The sequence below is a fragment of the Athene noctua genome, chromosome 3 (genome assembly GCF_965140245.1).
Source record: "Athene noctua chromosome 3, bAthNoc1.hap1.1, whole genome shotgun sequence".
Taxonomy (NCBI): domain Eukaryota; kingdom Metazoa; phylum Chordata; class Aves; order Strigiformes; family Strigidae; genus Athene; species Athene noctua.
In genome coordinates this window covers 43,511,229-43,530,833 of record NC_134039.1, presented here as the reverse complement: position 1 = coordinate 43,530,833, position 19,605 = coordinate 43,511,229, and the positions used below count along the sequence as shown (strand labels likewise).

At 41.3% G+C, this 19,605-nt stretch overlaps 1 protein-coding gene across 1 annotated transcript in view; it reads right to left on the bottom strand.

The window, feature by feature from the left end:
• PAWR (pro-apoptotic WT1 regulator) overlaps nucleotides 1-18,106 on the bottom strand; it is a 75,238-nt gene extending 57,132 nt beyond the window's left edge. The window contains exons 1-2 of the mRNA XM_074901492.1: nucleotides 18,002-18,106; nucleotides 17,153-17,810 (exon numbers count right to left, since the gene is read on the bottom strand). Of these exons, the coding sequence (XP_074757593.1) occupies nucleotides 17,153-17,656 (504 nt within the window). The 5' untranslated portion in view covers nucleotides 17,657-17,810; nucleotides 18,002-18,106. The remainder of the gene's footprint in view (nucleotides 1-17,152; nucleotides 17,811-18,001) is intronic.
• Nucleotides 18,107-19,605: the final 1,499 nt, after the last annotated feature.

Genomic DNA, 19,605 nt, shown 5'->3' with positions numbered 1-19,605 from the left:
TGAAAACTATTTTCATTTATTTCTCAAGCTTTTCTTTAAACACAAATCCTAATGGTAAAAAAAACCAGTCTCCCTCACCATTATACTGTGGTATTTTAGGGGATTAATAATTTATTAGTTCAGCTTCCTAATAAACAGTGTCCAAGTGGAAGAATCATGCCTGCACAAAAGAAAAATCCAAGTTCTGAAAGTTGGATAAAAGCAGATGACAATGGAAAAAATTTTACTTAGAACTGTGGAAAAATATTTACAGGCCCTACCTCCCTTTTGCTAATCAGTAACTTTTGATATTGACAAATACAGTCACTGAACTTCAACCTGAGTTCTGTTATGCAGAACCAATGACTGTAGAAAGCCAACCAAAATGTCTCTTTAGCTTTTGTTTCAGATTTAGATCACTACGCTGAACTATTCATTATGTAAATACTACCAGATCAATTTCTCAAATTCATGGGAGAATAAAGAGGTACATTTTAAATTGTACATTTTAAATGCTGGCTCATATAAATGTAACCAAGCTATCTTCATATTTTAGCTTGGATTCATATACATTTATGCAAACTAACATTTTGGTCACCTGTGTTTTAAGAGTGCCTGTAACATGCTTTCCATTTCAGAACCTATAATTAAAAAAAATATATATACATAATCTGACTGGAACACATGTTACTTCTCACACTCAAGTTCTGCCAGTCTACTTTCTCTTTGCCATGTGCTCACCTCTGTTTTTCCAATACAAGTTTTGTCTGTCACACAGTTATTCTGGAAGCATTTTGGAAAACTGAGGGACAACCTAGCCATTCAGTCATTACAGATTTAACACAGTTAACACTTACTGTAATCCAGCCTGTTTTTTTCCAAGATTCCTCAGAAAAGCCGACCTCAGACTCAAAATTATGAAGAAACCCAAAAGGGTCTATAAACACAATCTCATACGCAAGTATGAGCACTGGATACATCATGCATTCAACAGACAAAAAAGAGCAGAAGAAAATGAAGATAAAAATAAGCTGATGGATGACACAAAAGAAAAACATATAGGAAACATTACCAAAAGAAGTGTTTTTCATGTTAGCTTATTGACTAAAGTTCTGATGTTCTAGCAGCAAAGGAAATTTTATCTGGTCTAATCTTCTATTTCTTTGCTTTATTTACTATGGTAAATAAAGTACAGTGATCAATGATGGAAGTAATGAAGCCAAAAACATCAGCTTGGGCATGTGAACATTTAGTAGTTTTTAGTTTGCTTGTTAATGAAACCTACTACAACTGAAGATGACATTACTCAGCTAAATAATCCATTCTTTACCTCTGTTCAGTGAGCTGCTTATTATTTATCATGCGCATTAATTCTTTACAGTTACTGCAACCTGTAGTCCTGACTGAGAAGCAAAATCCACAAAACGGTCTCTTCTAAACTATGTCTATAGTTATCATACCTTATCATCTGCTTTTTAAAATATCAGGACATTTGTGATTTTTGTCAAAGTTCTGTAACATATTAAGGGACAGCCACATCTTGAATTTATCCTTCAGTTTAACCTTCTTTTTTTAACTACTACAGCTTCAGTAAAACTAGTTTTTTAAAAAAACTAAAAAACTCAAACAAATTTAGTTTTTACAGGCATATTTTAAAGGGACAGAAACACATTTTTGGCTCTATCTTTACCATTCCATTCTGCTAAAGCAGTACAAAAGTTATCCTTTGTAATATCGCTGCTTCCAAACTAGGGTCTGTGACACACAGAACTCAGGCACACAAATCAATGCAAAAATCTGTGCTGATTTAAAACCAGCTGTACTTACACAATGCAGTGGCAAGTCCACTAAATACTCTTGGAAGTGGGAAGAAACACTGGCATCCGAAGGTCTGAGAGTCAGCTTGAACATCACTGCATCGTATTTGCATACCCACATCTCCCAGTACTTCTAGATGGAGCCAGGGTAGGTCAGCACACTTTATTAACCTCATCAGTGCACAAGCACCATCATGGTGTCCCCAGATCAACCCAAGTGGGATCTCAAAGCAAAACAACAATCCTCAACCAAAACTAATAAACTGTAGCAGGTTATAAAAAGCTATAGGGATGTCTACATTCATCATAATGGAACAGATAATTAATTGATAGCTTAACCGATAGTTTACAATGTAGAGAATTCAGGCTTCAGATCTCAGTTTCCAGTCTTTCTGAGCCACTTAGCAACAAGCGCTGAAAGCTTTAGAACATATAAGCACACAAACAACATCCAGATCTTTCTAAATAAACAGAACACAAAAATATAGGAAGAATCAAAAAGGGAAGCAGAATGGTAGCTGGGAATATTTTAAGTGTGCATAAATGTATTAATATACCCACTTCTGATTTCTTCGTTTGATTCTCAAACATTCTAGCATCTTATAAAAAATGTAACATGCTATGAGAAGTGGTTTCTAGTGTTGAGCTGCTTAGCAACACCTGCATTCACATAGCCTCTGGGTAAGTTTGACAAAAAATGATCTGACATCTGACAAGCCCAATTTTTTTTAATTGAAAGTTAGAAGCAAACCCACAAAATGGGATTATATTAAAACACCCATTTATGTTTTAGACTAAATGAGACTGTCAGATAATGGGATGCTCCTCAGCTTCTGCCTCAGGCTAAAAATAACTCCTACATTTCGCTGTAAAAGTCAACTGCCTGAGGTGTCTTTATTTCATGCAAGATAATTACAATGCACATCTTCAGCAGGATACAAGATACCTTTATGTGCACTCACTGTACAAGTTTTCTTAATTTTTAGTTTATTTTCCTTTTCACAAAGAATTACCTTTAGGGTTTCTACATCTTATAGGAGTTCATTTGGAATTGTTAAGAACTATGTCCTTTTTCAATTAGTAACAAATCAAGACAGTAAAGAAATAGGCTGAACAGGAGATTTTTCACAGATGTGTTAGGACCAACTAAACTCTAGCTATGCCATTACTCAGAAGTGTCTGAATGCAGGGCCCTAAATACTTGATTGTCAAGTGCAAGCCCCTAATTTAATTGTTAAGCATCCTCAAAGAGCCCAACTCCAATATGCTTCACTATAATGCTTTATTAGAGTACTCAGCACACCAAATACATGCTACTTAAACATTCAGCTATAGATTTCCAAATCTGAAAAGTTATCACATTTCCAAGTTTATTAGAGGTATTTAATACCTTTGTGAAAGAAATGTGACTTCTCTGTGAAAGAAATTAATGCAACATCTTTATGGTCAGGCTTCCAGCAATGCTTCGCCAGTGCCTGCTGTAGTACAAACTTCCCCAGCATCCAGTTCTGTAACATCCTTAGGGCATGACTGTATGTGGTTCCCGTCTCATTTTTTTCTCCCCAGAGCAGAAGCCTACAATTTGGTATGCTCAAACATCATGGACAAAAATGACAAACCTGTAAACTAACAATGTAAGCCCCAAACATATCCATTAACCTCTTCTCAGCATACTACAGCTGAAATGAATGTAATTTAAAAAAAGAAAAAGGTTTTTTGACATGAAATACTGTGAGGCATCTCAATTCACCACATCTTCACCTATTTTTTTTAAAGGACAAATCCAAAGGACTCCTCTGCAAAATTTCTCTGTACATTCAGTTTTTACATCATGCAGCATGTCTCAGCATTTTACAGATGTTTGTAGCTTTTGTCTGATTGAAATGACAGTGTTATAGAACTATCCTTTAGAGCACAACACTACACACACAAAAAACTGAATCCCTCATCTTGGAGTTAGTACATTAATTTAAATACCACTTTTTCACATAAGGATCTGAGAGCTTTTATAGGAAGGCAAGAAATGGTAATGCTAAACATGGCTGTGTCACAAACAGAAGTTAAGCCACTCATTTAGTGCAGATCTAGAACACAATTTGCTACATGACCAAGTACTTCCAGGTTCTACTCCACCGCCCACATTCCAGAATAGTCAGGTCTTTACTCAGACTACACAGAAAACTTTCAATGTAAGTACGTAAGAAGTTACATGACTATTTACATAAAAGCCTACAATACTCCAGGGTGGCGGGAAAGAGAGAAAGGTAAATTTTTGACTTTTTGTTCTAAAGGCAACTCTAGCAGCTACCAGCTTAAGGAGAAATTACTAATCGTTACATGGTATCTCTGAAAAGATAAGTTACTAAACCAGTATGAAGAACAGAGCAGACATGCAGGGAATTTTCACTGGAGCCCAGGTTACACGTGTCAAAACTGTATTTCAACATTATAAAGAATGTGTGTCATGTAACATAGGATGAGGAGAGCTAATAGGTTAACTAAGGTATTAGCATAAGTACTAAGCACTGCCATCTGATTAATATGACTTTTGATGTTTGGCTTGTTGAAACCATGATACTATTTCAGGTTGGATTTAGTCTACAAAAATTAATAAGCCACATCAGCACGAGTAAAAATACACACTCTGAGTCTCAATTAGTTATTAACACTCTGGGACACACAAGCACAACTGCTGCCAAACTTAAAAAACTAAGGCTAATAAGGTACTGGCATAGTTCTGGCCTGGCAAAGCATTGCTTAATTGATCAATAATAATAATGAACAATTTCTAGTTTAACCTGCAAAGACAAAAAAGTCCTTTTATGGAAGAAACTGCAATTATGCTTCACATCGTTAACTAGTCTGTTCATTGCACCTTGGAAATATTATTCAAATTAAATTAGTTCTCAGAGGTCTGAGAGCAGAGTTAAGAGTTCTTAGGGCTCTTTCTAAATGGCTACTCACAGTACATTGTTGTTTTAAGAGCTTTTTTTGAAGTTAGGTTTGTTTAATTATCTGCTTCACAGCACCAGAACATTAATTAGCTCTAAACTTTGCAATAAAGGTCATAATTCATAAACTCAAAAGATCTTGGAATTTATTTATGGAATTTATTTTTTAAATTCAGGTAAAACATATCAAATTGAAAAGCTTCATATTCCTGAACAGAAAAAATAAATGTTCTTAAAAAAAAAGAGAGGGGGAAGCTGTTTTGTAAAATTAAAAAAAAAAAAAAACCCATAACAATTTTCTGCTTGTTAATCTAAAAAAAGACCACAGCATGCAAATATGTACCTAAACACCGAAGAGGATGAAGAAAACTGCAAAGAACTCATTTCTCATTTGCTACAATCTAATTTAGCATTCAGTATTAAAAACTTCTCTATCCTTTCCAATTATAAAAGATATAAGCTTAATTTCCTTTAGTGCTGCTAGCTTGAAAGAAGTAAAACAAGACAAAAAGCACTATGTAAACAAATAAGAAACTACTTTAAATCAATGATGCAGTCAAGAATGAATACTGCATTTGTTTATTTTGCCACCACTTCAATCATTAGGAGCTACCTCCTTATTTAGCCTTTATCCACATACAATCTGTAAGCACAGGAGCCTCCATCTCTACACTTAGCAATTTCTATGTACAAGCAAAAAAAAAAGTCATTACTAATCAGTAATGCCAAAGTAATTTTCCCCTTTCTCTCCCCAGAACAAAATACAGAAACGAAAAGATAAAATACATACAAAGAGCAAATGTCAACATTTTTAAGCTCAAGCCAACTGTTTATCTGGTATGGCCTGGATACTTCTAAATGTTACAGCACACAGGTTTCTTATCCAAATTACTAAACAAGAAAGAGATTGGCTTTTGGTAACTAAAGAGGACACTACAGCAGAGCAGGTTTTATAAAATAACTGCTGGTTTGTACTGAACAACTACACGTGGTTGGTTCAGATAATAAGATATTTATGTTTCCACTGTAAAGGTCTTTAATCAGATGCTTGTTTCAAAAGTCTGCCCTTATTACAAATTCTGGTAAACTAAAAGCAGCTGGTTAGTGAGGTCACCTGAACTTGGCTGCACAAGAACTTCTATGGTGAGGATCCAGAACTTGTCATTCAAATGGTACAACAGTCAGAGCCTGTATGTCAAACAAAACAGAAGAGCATACAAAAAATTTCTAAACCTATCTGCATGAATAACCTACTTCCAAAATCAAAAGTCTACAAGGGATCATGTGATGGATGTGAATGGATCAGCAAAAAAATGTTCATCGTGAGGTATGGTTCTACAGCAGCTTAAGCCAAGGCTTTATCAGATAAACCAGCTTCCTCAACATATGAGCCACAAAAATCTTGAAATTCAAGTGCTTGCACAGAGGGAGGAAAAGTACCGCAGCCCCCCCTCCACGAGGTAGGTGTGTGTGTGTGTAAGAGGTCCTAAAGAACAGCAGTAGATTGATGACTATAACAATGATGTCACACACGAGCAATAGAACAGACCAAAAATCCCAGTAAATGAAACAAAATTAAATTAGAAAATGCCTCTTAACCATTATGACAGCCTTGCTCTAGAATAACTAGTAAATAAGGATCATGATGTGAGGCTAACAGATACCATGTTGGGTTTTTGGAGGTAAGAGGAGGAAATAATGATAAAGAGGTGCTCCTATATATATAAGGGTTCTTAGAAATGTGGCCCTAATTGCCCAATGATTTTTGTATGCCAATAGTTTGCACCGGTTCAAGGGGAGACTGAACAAGTACTTGGCAGATAGAAATTAAAATGAATTTATCTATTTAGTAACCTTCATCCGATGCTGCAAGTCTTCAAGATGAAAACTGCCAAGACGCTAGAAAACTAATTCACAGAAAATACCTGATAAGATTTCTACATTCTTTTATTACATTCATACGTTTATGGTCAGTGCAGGAGCAGGACACTGAGCTATGTGGCTCCTTAGTCAGACCTACTATCATCAGTCTTATTTTCTTACACTGTACAGAGAAGAAAAATTAAGCTAGAAATTTACAAAGCAATTAAATCCACCTTATGTGCACACTGTGGGAAGAGACTGATCCAGATGACCACAGCTTTCAATTGAAATCCAATGTTCCTACAAACACTAAACTGCATATTGCATAGAAAATAATTCATAAAAGTAACTAGAGCAGGCAAGCAGGACAAGCACAGGTTCCTATGACTCATAAAAGGATTAGCAGGGTCAGAAAAAGCTGAGAGGAACTGCAAAAGAGGGGAAATCCCAACTGCTGCCTGCTTGGCTTCTGCCTAGCACTCTGGTCAGTGATGGATTTGGCTTAGACACCATATACACTGACAAAGAGCAGTTATTCCACAACACTTCTTGCATATCCGAGTGCTGTGTGCATTCCGCCCAGCTATCCTGCCTCTGTGCCTCAAATCTCATTATAGCACTGCTTATTTCTGCTGAGTAAACAACATCCAGGTCGTTGCTCTGCCAAAAAAACAAAAGCATCTTTTTTCCAGTCATCCCAAGCAGCCAGAGAGTATAGAGCTAGGCTCTTTGTAGCAGTGCATGACAGGAGACAAGAGATGTAAATTTGAAGGAGAAAGGTTCTGACCAAAAGAAGGAAAAACACTTTCATCATAAGGACAGTCAAGCACTGTAAGGGTTGCACAAAGAGGCTGTGTTGTCTTCATCCTTGGAGGTTTTTAAGACCTGACTGGATAACATCTTGAGCAACCATGTTGGATTAAAGACCTCCTGAGGTTTCCTCCAACATTAATTATACTTAGATTCAATGTCTACACATGGAAAACACACAGTGCTGCCCCAGATGGTGCTTCTACAAGTCTCTGACTTAGAGGTTCAAACTTACAGAGGCTTCACAGATCAAGAAAATTCTTATCTCACTGTTCATGAAGTACCACATAACACACTGGGCAAAGCTCGTGCCTAGCACCTATTTTTGTTTCATATTTTTGTCTGAAGGTGGGTGAGAGCTGAGAGTAAAATAAGTAAAATTTGCAGTTGACATGGTGTTATTTTGTTTCTCTGGGGGGGGGGGGTTGTTTCATATGTTTTGGTTGTTCTTTAAGCTTACCTTGACCCAAGATGATGATCTCATATTAAGCACCAAACCTGGCTACATCTAAGATGACATGTGATTTATTACATGGCAAGACTATACAATAGAGTTGAATATGACATTTGCAGGCCTGGAGTAGGAGACCTAAATGTTCCATCCAGTCCTTCCTAGCAACATGCAAGCAGATCAGATACAGTAAAAATCCTGAAATAAAGCATCAGGGTTGTGGTTTTTATTTTAATTTCCCATGACCTTGTGAAGCACCGGAAATAGTCATCCACCTACAGTATTTCAATTGGAAAGTCTTTAAATACACAATTTCAACTTAAAAAAAAACCCAAGTAGCAGTAAAACATAGATGAGTTTGCATATATGTAATGAATGGAAACCAGATAAAGATAGTTTTTAAAATATCAGTACAAAGTTGTGTGGAACTGAACACTTAACAGTGACCTTTCCAGAAGTCCCCTGTACACTTCAAGCTACATGAGGATTTAAAAAACAACTATGCTCTAGAGATACAATGAAGAAGCATAAAATGTTTGTGCCAATATTTTGTACATCAATTCATACTATCATATTTAATGTATAGTTGGGGTGGGATTTGTATCGAAACTACATTTTTAATGCAGGTTTTTTTTTTTTTAAGTGGCACAGAAAGATCTCCTCAAACTCACTTGCCGTTAGAGATGCATGAATATTCAAGTTGCATAAAGAAAAACTGAAATAGGGTAAGGTACAGTCAAGAGTTGAATGGTTTTTCGGGGGATGGTTTTTTTACTTCTCTTGCATAGGAGGGCAGAGGGTTATTTGTTTCAGGAGATTTTATGGTTTGGCTATTTTTTTTTAGCTTGGTTCTTTTGAAAGTAATACATCTGGGATATAGTACATTCAAAGCACAAACTGGCTGCTGAAAACTCATAATGCAAGTCTAGAGACATAAAATAATTCACAAGGCTCTGGGTGGTTTACAAATAACTGCAGAAATTAATCCATTCATGGTTTTTACTCTCCTGTATCCTCAGAGAAAGTTACATGTGTGGAACTCAGTGGAAAAAGGGTTGTATCTTATACTTTTTTTCAGGTTTTTTAAAATTAATAATTTATGAAAGTAGTTCTCACAGATAAAATTTTTATAAAGACATAAATCAGAAACAAATCACACCCCTCAATCTAGACAGAGATCTCTCTTTTTATTAAAAACACCCTCCTCTCCCTTTTTTGAGGGAGTGTGCTTCAGCCTACTGACCCTACAGTAGAAAAATAAAAAAATTAATTATAGACTAATTTACTTTTAGCTTTGGGAATTAAAAACCAGAATCAGCACAGTTTCACTAGAAATAGTCAAATCAAAGTCAAAATCAGTAAGTCTAAAACGCATATGGTCTGTAACTTGTTCCTTCTAGTACCGAAACAAAAGTCTAATTTTATCTTAAAATAAAATTTGTATTTCATAATTTATTCCAATGATCATCTTCCTGATGTGTTCAATAAATGAGTCTTCAGTAATTAGAACTGAATATTCAGGTTTGGGATGAACCATGGCCCCCAAAGTCATGAAGGCATTTTGAAGACAACAATTCCAAACACTGAGGTCTTAGAAGCAGCAGCTTTGCAATGCTTCTCCATTTATCCTTTCCTTTTTTCAACCTTCAGGGTTTACTCATTAAGTTATTATTTCCTCCAAAACTATGAATATTAGAACTTACTTTTGAAACACTATTACAAATATCCGAGATTGCTATTTAATCCAATTATCTTCAGAAGACAGTTCTAAATAGATGTTACAAGAGATGAGATAGCAGAGGTGGATTCAACTAGAGAATGAAGGCAAAACACCAATTCATTATTCATCATTCAGGGTAGTTTCATTAAATTTTTATAAAGTTTTAGGGGTTTATAATATCATTTAAATATTAAATAGTTAAATATCAAAATACACAAGTTTTCCATAGAAAAATCTATTTTAGTATTACTCTTTCAAAGCATTAAGAGCTGCATGCACCCAAGACAACACAACAGAGCAACAAGATGGACTGACCTCTTGCCATCTTTCAAACTACTTATTCTTTTGATCTGCTGCCTTAGAAAAAGCAGTTTTCCATCACTTCCACGACCAAAAAGAAACTAGAAAACCCTCAATTTCTCTCAAATAGACAGTTTTAACAATTCAGCTGTATTAGCATACACAGCTCTCATATTAGGGTTTTGTACAACAACAATTCCAGAAACTTTTAAAGATTCCTTCAAGGATGAAGAATGGCTTTTGATTTAGTCTCCCTGTAGTATTCTTAAAGCCAAACCGGTTAAATACGGCCCACAGAAGTATACTATTAGGTGGTGGAATGGAAAGTGCACCTTCAGACTCAAAAGGCTGAAATCAATGCCATAAACTTCAACTGGCAGGTTGGCAGGTGACATCCCTTCAGGGGCTGATATTAGTGCCAATAACATGCAACACTTTTACTAACAACCTGAATAATGGGATAGAAAGTACTCTAAGCAAGTTTGTGGCTGACACCAAACCGGGACAGACTGGTTAAGAGGCTGAAGGCAGAGCGGCTATTTGTATCAGCCTCAACAGGCTGAATATACTCTAAACATTTCTAGGCAAGATCCTAAGCAACCGGATCCAAACTGGCCCCACTTTGAGCAGGAGATTGGACCAGACAGCTTTTTCAGAGATCCCTTCCACTCTTTATTACTCTTATAATTCTGTGCCTGTTACAGTGTAATGTGTTCTACACCAATGCTGAAAAATCTTTAGTACCCAGCTTAAACATGTAAACAGACACAGGGCAGGTTGTCCATAGCTGTCTCTTATGATGAAGTTTCAGCTACAGTACAACCTCACAATATTATTAATATTTAGCATATGAGTTTAAGTCTCTTGAAAATAACTTGAAGTTATTATTTTCACATTTATATGCCTGAGTCAAATAGTTTCAAATAGCCAAAGCAGCAGAAGTTACTTTTTGATTTGTAGGAAACCAACAATCTATCATGTAAGTGAAGATTTTCCAATTTGAGGATGAGACTAAGGCATTTTTATAAAACAACAATTAAATATTTTTGGATCGATTACTCATTAGAGTAAGGCTACATAAGAATTTTGAAAAAAGCATCAGGGAAGTCATGTGTAGCAATACTTTGCAGTGTGTTCACTTCAGTGAAATATTTGGTCCTATCAACACTCCTCTCCCTGGGCTTTCCAATGAGACTGAAGTCACTTCATTTCCACTGGAAAGGAAGATGTTTTGTGTGTTTATTTCAGTGCAAGAGTAGACAAATGTACAGCTGACAGGCTGTTTCTACTCTTTACAATTTTTTTTTTTCCAGAATTTCCTGTCTTTTAAGTAGGTTTTAGGAACAAACAACAATGGGACAAACAGTGTTTCAGTCTTAAGCACTACAGAAATAGCCTAGGAAGCATACAAAGAAATATTTATCTTCAACTAACCAACACTTATATTTATTTAGGGTTATTGGCTACATGACATAGTGGCAAGTAAAAGAAGTAACTGGCAAGGCTGAAGATTAACAAGCTTTCAACCATCAATTACAACTTAAACTAAATACTTTTCTTACTTGCTGTAGAATTCAGTATTCAACAGAACAGGAAATATTTTACTTACATTGCATATATTTTCCATCTAGCAACTCTATCATTTCACATGATTCACCCCAAAAACAGGACAGCGAAAAAGAATAACCATACAATAATGTTTCCCATTATACCTAACTACTAAAAGATCATTTTAAATACCAGCCTTCTCAAAACTGCACTTAGAGATAAATACAAAGTCAAAAGAATTAGAGGGGAAATTAACAGCTTCCGATACTTTTCCATCTCTGTCCTTCCCATTCCAGTAGAAATGAATGCTGGAATCAAAAAGAACTAAGAACGTAAAATAATTGGTTCTTTATGGTAGAGTCCTATGAATTCCAGCTGTAGGTACTGGTCTACAATCTGTTTCTCTACAAAACCAGGCTTATTAAATTCAGCAAGAAGTTACCCATACCACCTGTTGAAGAGAAATTACACGACTTCCATGTATCTTTTCCACTGGAAAGCTATTGCACTGCCCAGCCTTATTCCAAAACAGTGCTATCTTAGAGTGTAGAGATCCCAGGTTTGGAAGGTGCACATGCAGTGATTAAGAAACTGCTAAAAGGATTCTGGAATTGAACACTTCCCAAACTTCTCAGTTTATGATGAGATTTATTTAACCAAATAACTTCCCTTACCTAGCTAAGTGTCAGGATATTAAAGTATACTCTTAAACAAAAAAACAACCAAAAACACCCCCAACACCCCCCCCCAAAAAAAAACCAAAACACCACCACACACCACAAAACCACACAAACAAAAAAAAAAAAGGGATGGGAATACAAACTTATGTGCTAAAAAAAGGTGGAAAGGAAAAAGAATATGCCCTTTGAACAGGTATTGCCTAGAGGCTTGTTCAAAATCTGAACTCACTAAGCGATCAACAGCAAAACAGACTGGATGTAAACAACCGCAATATCAGAATCTGAAAAGGCTTGTATTGCTTCTGTTACCCTGCCCCATCTGAAGGAAGAATCATAAATGGAACCATAGTAAGATGAATGTGTTCTCCAGACAAAGCATGCAGAAGGATTGCCTAAAATATCATGAATGCTCATCCAAGACAAAAACATACTTCAGACTCAGAAATCTTAAGACAGATTGCAGTGCTAATACCTCTGTATGGGCGGTAAGGGTATCTGATCAGAAATAGGGGGTTTTTTCCAGTACTCTGAATAAACAATTATTGAGACTTCCCCCCCCCTCCAACATATGCAAAAAACAGCAGTTGTTTTACAAGAAAATGCACAGAGACATTAGACAATGCAAAGACACTACCTCATTAATATGAAGAGATGGCTCATTTAACTTAATCCTTAGGTAGGGAATCACTAATAAAGACACTGCTGAAGGCAAGCTTCTGGTCAAAAGAGTCCCACCATTAGTCCAGGATTCCACTTCTCTCTCTAGTTTCCAGTCATTCAGAGAAGGACTTCAGTTCCTCTATAAAGTAGCTAGTAATTACTATGCTTGACACATCTGGCATTTAAATTTTCCTTACTTCTTTCCAACCAGAATGCAGCAACTGTCTGTCAGTCTACACAACTCAGCACGCTGGACTACTCTAGCAGCAGGAACTCTTTCTCTCCCCACAGAAAGTTCTCATGACTTTCTGCTTACTTACAATGCTGTTGTTCGATATGACACCTACCAAGCACCACACATGCAGTGCCTTCTAGACTCCTGGTGGCACACCAACAGTGTGGTTTCAATAAGTCATATCCTTATTGCTGTTAATAAGACAAGAGATGAACAGACTGGTTGAACATCCTATGCAAGACTCCACATTTGAATCGCCTCTAGTTTTTACTCAGTATCTCCAGTACTTCCCACAAATGGGTCAGGAGACTGTTACGTCTCGAATCTGGCAGCTTCACGTACAGAATACACAGATCCGAATTCTTTACACTTTTTCAAATCATTCATCACCGTGTTAACAACAGAAGAACACTTCTGAATTTCGATGAGTTCCATCTCCTGAGGTGAAAATCTAAACTTTGACTGTAAGCACACATTAAATAAAACCCACCTATCCAACTGTCCTTCCTAAATGGACCAAGATGTTGATTATATATACACCTTTTTTTACAAGGTATACCACAAAATCGGGTTTTATTCTCTTGGTTGGGGTTCAGAAAAAAAACCACAGACTACGCCAGCAGAATCCTTCAGTGTAAACAGTTACAAAAGTACAGCTGCACTTTTACCAGTGCAGCTTGCTTTGCTTGGAGCACGACCGAAGAATTACTGTAACAATATAAAACATAACTCTAATCCTGTATGTGGGTCCTCACAAAACACTGTCAGTGCAGCATAACAGGAACATCATGTGTTTTCTGGATAGATACTAGCACAGCTGTAAATGAGAAGAACATTACAAGTAAACTTACACCTGCATCGAGTGAATACCTAAGAAACAACACTTTCTAACATAGCTAAAAATGGTTATAAAGCTTAATATTTAAAAAAGGAAGCTTACTTAGTAATGATAATTACATACAATTTAGTTACCTTTCACGACCTGAAAAACTGTTCTGAGGCAACAAAACCCAAATCCCACAGCACTTTAAACTATTTAGAGTGAAATCAATTTTCAAGATTCAAAAAGCTATCAAGAAACTACTTTACCACCACTGAAAAGGTAAAAAGCTGCAAGTATTTCAGAAGCAATTTTCAAAAGCCATCATTACTTAGGTAAGCACTAGTGCCGAGAAGATAAAAACCAGCCTTTAATTCTATCACCATGGCTTCTAAATAAAAAGTGTCAACCCTACTCCCAACCTGACACCATCTGTTTTCACAGCTTTCCCTATGGTTTCTGTCCTCCATCCACTTCAATACGAAATACTATTACAACACAAAACTGTTTAAGACCAAGTTCTACTACCTTCCTATTGAACAGAAATTAATCATTAATGAATAATGATTTCCTAACATTTTTCATGCCTATTTCAAGATAACTGAAACAACACAAACTTGTACTTTCCTTATTCCACCACCTTTCATACCATTAAATTCTCCAGCTGCATTGAAATAACTGACATTTGATCCTACTTTTTTGGGGTAAAATATGGGGGTTTATTCCATTTTGGGCAGAGAAGCTTCTAGGCACTATGTATCTATCTCCTTTGAGTATGTTTTGTTGACACCTATCCATTTTAATTTCAGAGTATCAGAATCACCTCCTCTTACTGTTCTGCACCACAGTGGCATGCTGATCATAAAAGGGAGATAGTATAGCATAAAATGGCAACTCCATTCTAGAGAAAGACAATTTTCTTGAAAAATAAGACAATAAAACACCCAGTAAAGCTCTAACATAACATCTTCTGAAACATTAATTTTAAAACATACACCATGCAGAGCTACGAGTGCTACGTGGTTAAATTCAGCGTCTACTACTACCAAGTCACTATGTATAGTGGTAGTAGTAGTAAAAAAGTAGTAAATGGTAAAGCTATGCCTAGCATCTAATGAGAAAGACACCAAGAAACCGCAGCGTTTTGGTTTTTGAATCTGACTATTCCAACAAGTCAACATCTACATCAGAGCTTTCTTTTGTCCAAGAACTTCAACCAATCATGTTGAATCAGTGCTTTAAAATACTTTCTCTTGAATAGAAATATGAAAGACGGTACAAGTAAATACTCTGCAAAACATTCATTGATGAGTTGTTACTCACATTTGACACTGGACACAGTTTTTGAAGTTGTCCACCATCAGGAATGATCTAGTGTTCCCTAGTTAAATAATTCTTCGGAATGCATGTGGTAATGATTAAAAACACTTGAGAAATGTGCAATGTGAAGAGAGGTAACTTTGCTTAAGTATATGCCAGTCAAAAATGTAACACTTACTACTAGCAAGTTTCCCCAATAATACCTTGTACAACGGGTATCTATGTTTACTAAAATGTGACCCCAAAAACGTGATGGAATGCTTAATTGCTAGTTAAGCTAGTTATAAGCAATTAGTATAAAGATACAAGAAGTCTCCAAAAAACGCCAATACATGGTGACTGGCAGCAAAGTTATTAGGCCCTCAGAAGTATGGGAACGAGCAAGAACTTGCTTCTCAATGCCTAAAGATGTTAAACTTAACAAATAAACCACCCTTAACAATGCAGCAGAAGCTACAGTAGCAAATTCACACATAAGATTCTAAAGGCTGCTGAGCAAGGAATGTGTTTTCCTGGAAAGCAAAGCATATTTTGAGCAATATTTAAAACAAACCAACAAAAGCCCCAACCACCACCAAACACACCAAACTATCAAACCCCAAACCACACCACCCAAAAACCACCGAAGGAACACTAGTTCAGGAAACTAGCTCAAAGAACTAGGACACTAGTCTCAAAGGGCGAAAAGAAACCCACCACCCCAAAACAAAGACTGGGGATGGGGTACACAGCACAGGCTCCTAAAATACGATGATGCCGTACAATGCTTGCTGCAACGCGCAAAACCATTAACTCATCTAGAACTAGTTTATTTAGGGAAATAAAGTTACAGCATTTTAGGAGTTCCTACAGAAGCACAGGTGGAAGGTATTTCAGGGGCTTTGTATAAACCAACCACAGGCTAGGAAGCTTGCATGCTCTGAAGCCAGATAATTAAAGAACTCACTTGTATTCCTCATTTTCCAAAGCATGAACATTGAAGACGTATGCCAAAGCAGTTCACCTCAACCTAAAGACTATGCAGGTAATTAGCCCAAAAGACACGAAGATTTCTACTTGTTCCTAGAACTCATTCCTCACCTTCCAATACTTTCTTGCATGAAAGTGTCTAGATGTCACCAAAAAAAAAGTCAGTGACTTTGAGTATGAAGAACATTATTTCAGTTTTTCCTGTAGCTTTAGAAACAAAGATCTTACTTTCTAGCAGTATCTTAATAATCTTTAATGTTAACCAAAAGAAGTGGTGCAAGGTTTTTTTCTAGAGTGATGGTGGTCATCAGGATTAGTGCAAAATTGCAGACTAAAATCCAGCTCTGTTCAAAGTTTTCTGTGGCCTTTCTTATTACGTCAAAAAAAAAAAAAAAAGCTAAAGACTTAGTTATCATTCTTCTGAATTCCTCTAGGAGTATTATAAATCAATGCCAGACTTTTATACTAGTAGCAAACCACAGAGGACAGTGGTGTTGGCTGATGAAAATATCTTCCTCTGCCTTCAAAAAAATATTCTTTAAACCACTACATTTTTCCAGTGCAGGAAATTCTTTTGGATTCCAAACTGAATAATATTTACACCTGAACATCTCTTCAGAACTGATAAATCCGTTTTCTTTCATTACTATTGTTTTGATCATACTTTAACAGGCACGTGTCTCGGTTTGATCATCCAGAAGCCCTAGAAGTCACCCTCTGCCAGCAAGAACACATCAATTAAAAGAAAAGCCGCGGGCCGTGACAGGTCTGAAGTATTTCGAATAAGCGGCAGGCAGCTCGTCTGTCGTGTTCGGAGGCCGCGCTGCGCGGACCGCAGCACACCCACCCCGCGGGTCGGGGAAGGGCCCAGCAGGGCGGGCAGCCCCGCCTGAGGCCCGGCCGGGGCGCCCGGCCGCCGCCCCGCGGGCAGAGCCCCCCACCCGCATCGGGCGCTCCCCGGCCGGCGGCGGCCCCGGCGTCCCCCGCGGCGGCTCAGGTGCGGCAGCGGCGGCCGCCCCGCGGGCTCACCTCGGCGGCGGGGATGTTGACCACACCTGTCGACCTCCTCTTCTCCCTCAGCTTCCTCTTCTCGATCTGCCCCTTGCCCTTCCTGGCGCTGGGGCCCGAGCTCTTCCCCTTGGCGGCCAGCTTCTCCTCGCCCTCGGGGGAGCCCGGCGCGGCGGCGGCAGAGGGCTTGGCGGCGGGCTCAGCCCCCCGGCCCGCGGCGAGGGCCGCCGGCGGCTCCTTGGCAGAGGCGGCCCGGCCCAAGGCGGCGCCGGAGAGGCCGACGCAGTTGGCGGCCCCGCCGGCGGGGGGCGCCGCGCGGTCGGGGGGGGCGGCGGGGCCGCCGGGGGGCAGGTTGTTGTTCAGTTCGGCGGAGGAGGCGCCCGCCGCGGGCCTGGCCTCCCCCCCGGCGGCCGCCCCCGGGGCCGGCGGCGCCTGCTTCGCCCGCATCTTCTCCCGCTTGGCCTTCCACTCCTCCAGAAAGTCGGTGGTGCTGCCCCCGGCGCTGCGGTAGCCGCCGGTCGCCATGTTCCCGGTGGGCTGGACGGCAAGAGCGCCCCACCAGTACCTCTGCGGCCACCCGCCCCGAGGCAGCTCTGCCGCCGCCCGGAGAGGAGAGGTCCCGGCGGGGCGGGCGGGAGGGACGGGGGCGGGGAGAGAGACGCGGAGAAGCACAAACACCCTGGGGAGAAACAAAAGGGAAGACGTGAACCGTCCCGCCGCCTCGCCGACTCCCCAGGAAGCCCCCACCCCCCCCCCCCCAACCCTGCCCAGGGACGGGGCTCCATCACCGCCCGCCCTCGCCGCCGGGCTCCAGCCGCTCACACCGCGCTGCCCGGCGCAATACCCTGCGCCTGCCGGGGCTCCCCTCACCCCTCGGCGCGGGGCCGCCCGGAGGGTCTCGCCTCCCCCGCTCGCCGACGCCCCGACGCCCGCCCGCCCGCCGCGGCCGCGACGCCCGCGAAGCGCCGTCCCTCGCCCCCGGAGCCGGAGCGTGCGCCATCCCCCCGACGCCCGCTTGCCTGCTGGGGGACCGTGTTCCCGCGCGGGGCGGGGCGGAGGCGGCCGCCGCTCACCTCCCGCCCGGCGGGGCTGTGGCTCGGGCGCTCCCAGCGCCGGCGGCACCAGGTGAGCGGCACCGCCTCCCGCCGTCCCGGAAGGAGCGGCGCGGCCCCGAGGCTTCCCGAGCTCCCCCTCCCTCCCCCTTTTCCCCATCGCGGCGCGGACAGAGCCGAGTCAGGGCGGAAACTGCCGAGATGGCCTCAACAATGGGGTGAGGGCGGGGAGGCCCCGCCCGGCCCGGCCCTGCCCGGCCCGGTGCGCTGCGCGCCGCGACCTAGTCGCGCCGGCGGCCGGCCCGCCGCGGGGCCCTACCGCTGCCCCGCCACCTGCCCCGGGAGGGGCCGGCCCGGGGCGGGGGGGCACGGACACACCGACCCCGGCTCTCTCGACGAGCGGCAGAGGAGCGGGACAGCGCCGGCCGCCTGCCCCCAGGCCGCGCTCCCGCTTCGCGGGCAGCTTTAACGGGCGGCGGGCGGGGGCTGCCAGAGCCCAGCCGTGAGGGGCCGGAGGAGGCGGTCTGGTGGTGTCGCCCCCCTCACGGCCCGCGGCGGGGGCTCGGCCAAACCCGCCCCGCACCTGCCGGAAAGCTCCGCCGAGGGGGCCGAGGGGCCCGGCGCCGGCCGCCGAGCGGCGGGGCAGGTGCCCGGGACCCGGCCCTCGGGCGGTACCGGCGGCGGCTGTCACCAGCGGCGAGGCGAGGAGCCGAGCGTGTAGCCCGGCTCGGTCAGCCTTCGGCTTCGGCTGTCACGGGAGAAACGCCGCGCTGGGGACAGAAGCGCCGGTTTGGCCTGAAAACGTGGTGGCTGCCGCTGCGCTCGCCTTGTCGCTCAGCGGGGTCGATGCCCGGTGGGAAGAGCCCGAAGTTAATTGCTCCCGCAGCAATTAAATAACTTCCTTTCGTCCGCACCTCTGGTGGGCAGAGCGGGGTTACTGGGGGAGTTCACCCCGCAGGCGGAAGGTTGGGAAAGCGCCTGGGCTCTCGTGGTGTTACAAGAAACGAGGATTCAAGGGGCTTGCGCCAGTCACGTTGCAAAAGCTTGAAAGATGTCTCGTTTATAAATAATACAGTGTTCAGTGAGGAAACCTAGCTGGGTTAAATACTAGGAAAAAGGCATGTGCAGGGAACTGTGGGACTACGCTGTATCCATTAAACAGTTTGTGGAGGTGATCGAATGACTAAACTTGCACAGAGAACTCTCGTTTTTGTGGTTTTGCTGAATTCACTATGTCTTAATAGCACTCTGAAAATCGATCGTGGTATTTTTTTAAATCACTGCTTTCAGTAGATTCCCTGCTTTATAAAGGGTGTGCTGAGGGGAATGAAGGGGTGTATTGGTGATGCCTTCGCAGCAGGCTCAGGACAAGATGCAAGCTTACATGAGAGACAGAGGAAATCCAGATAGCCTGGGTTTACA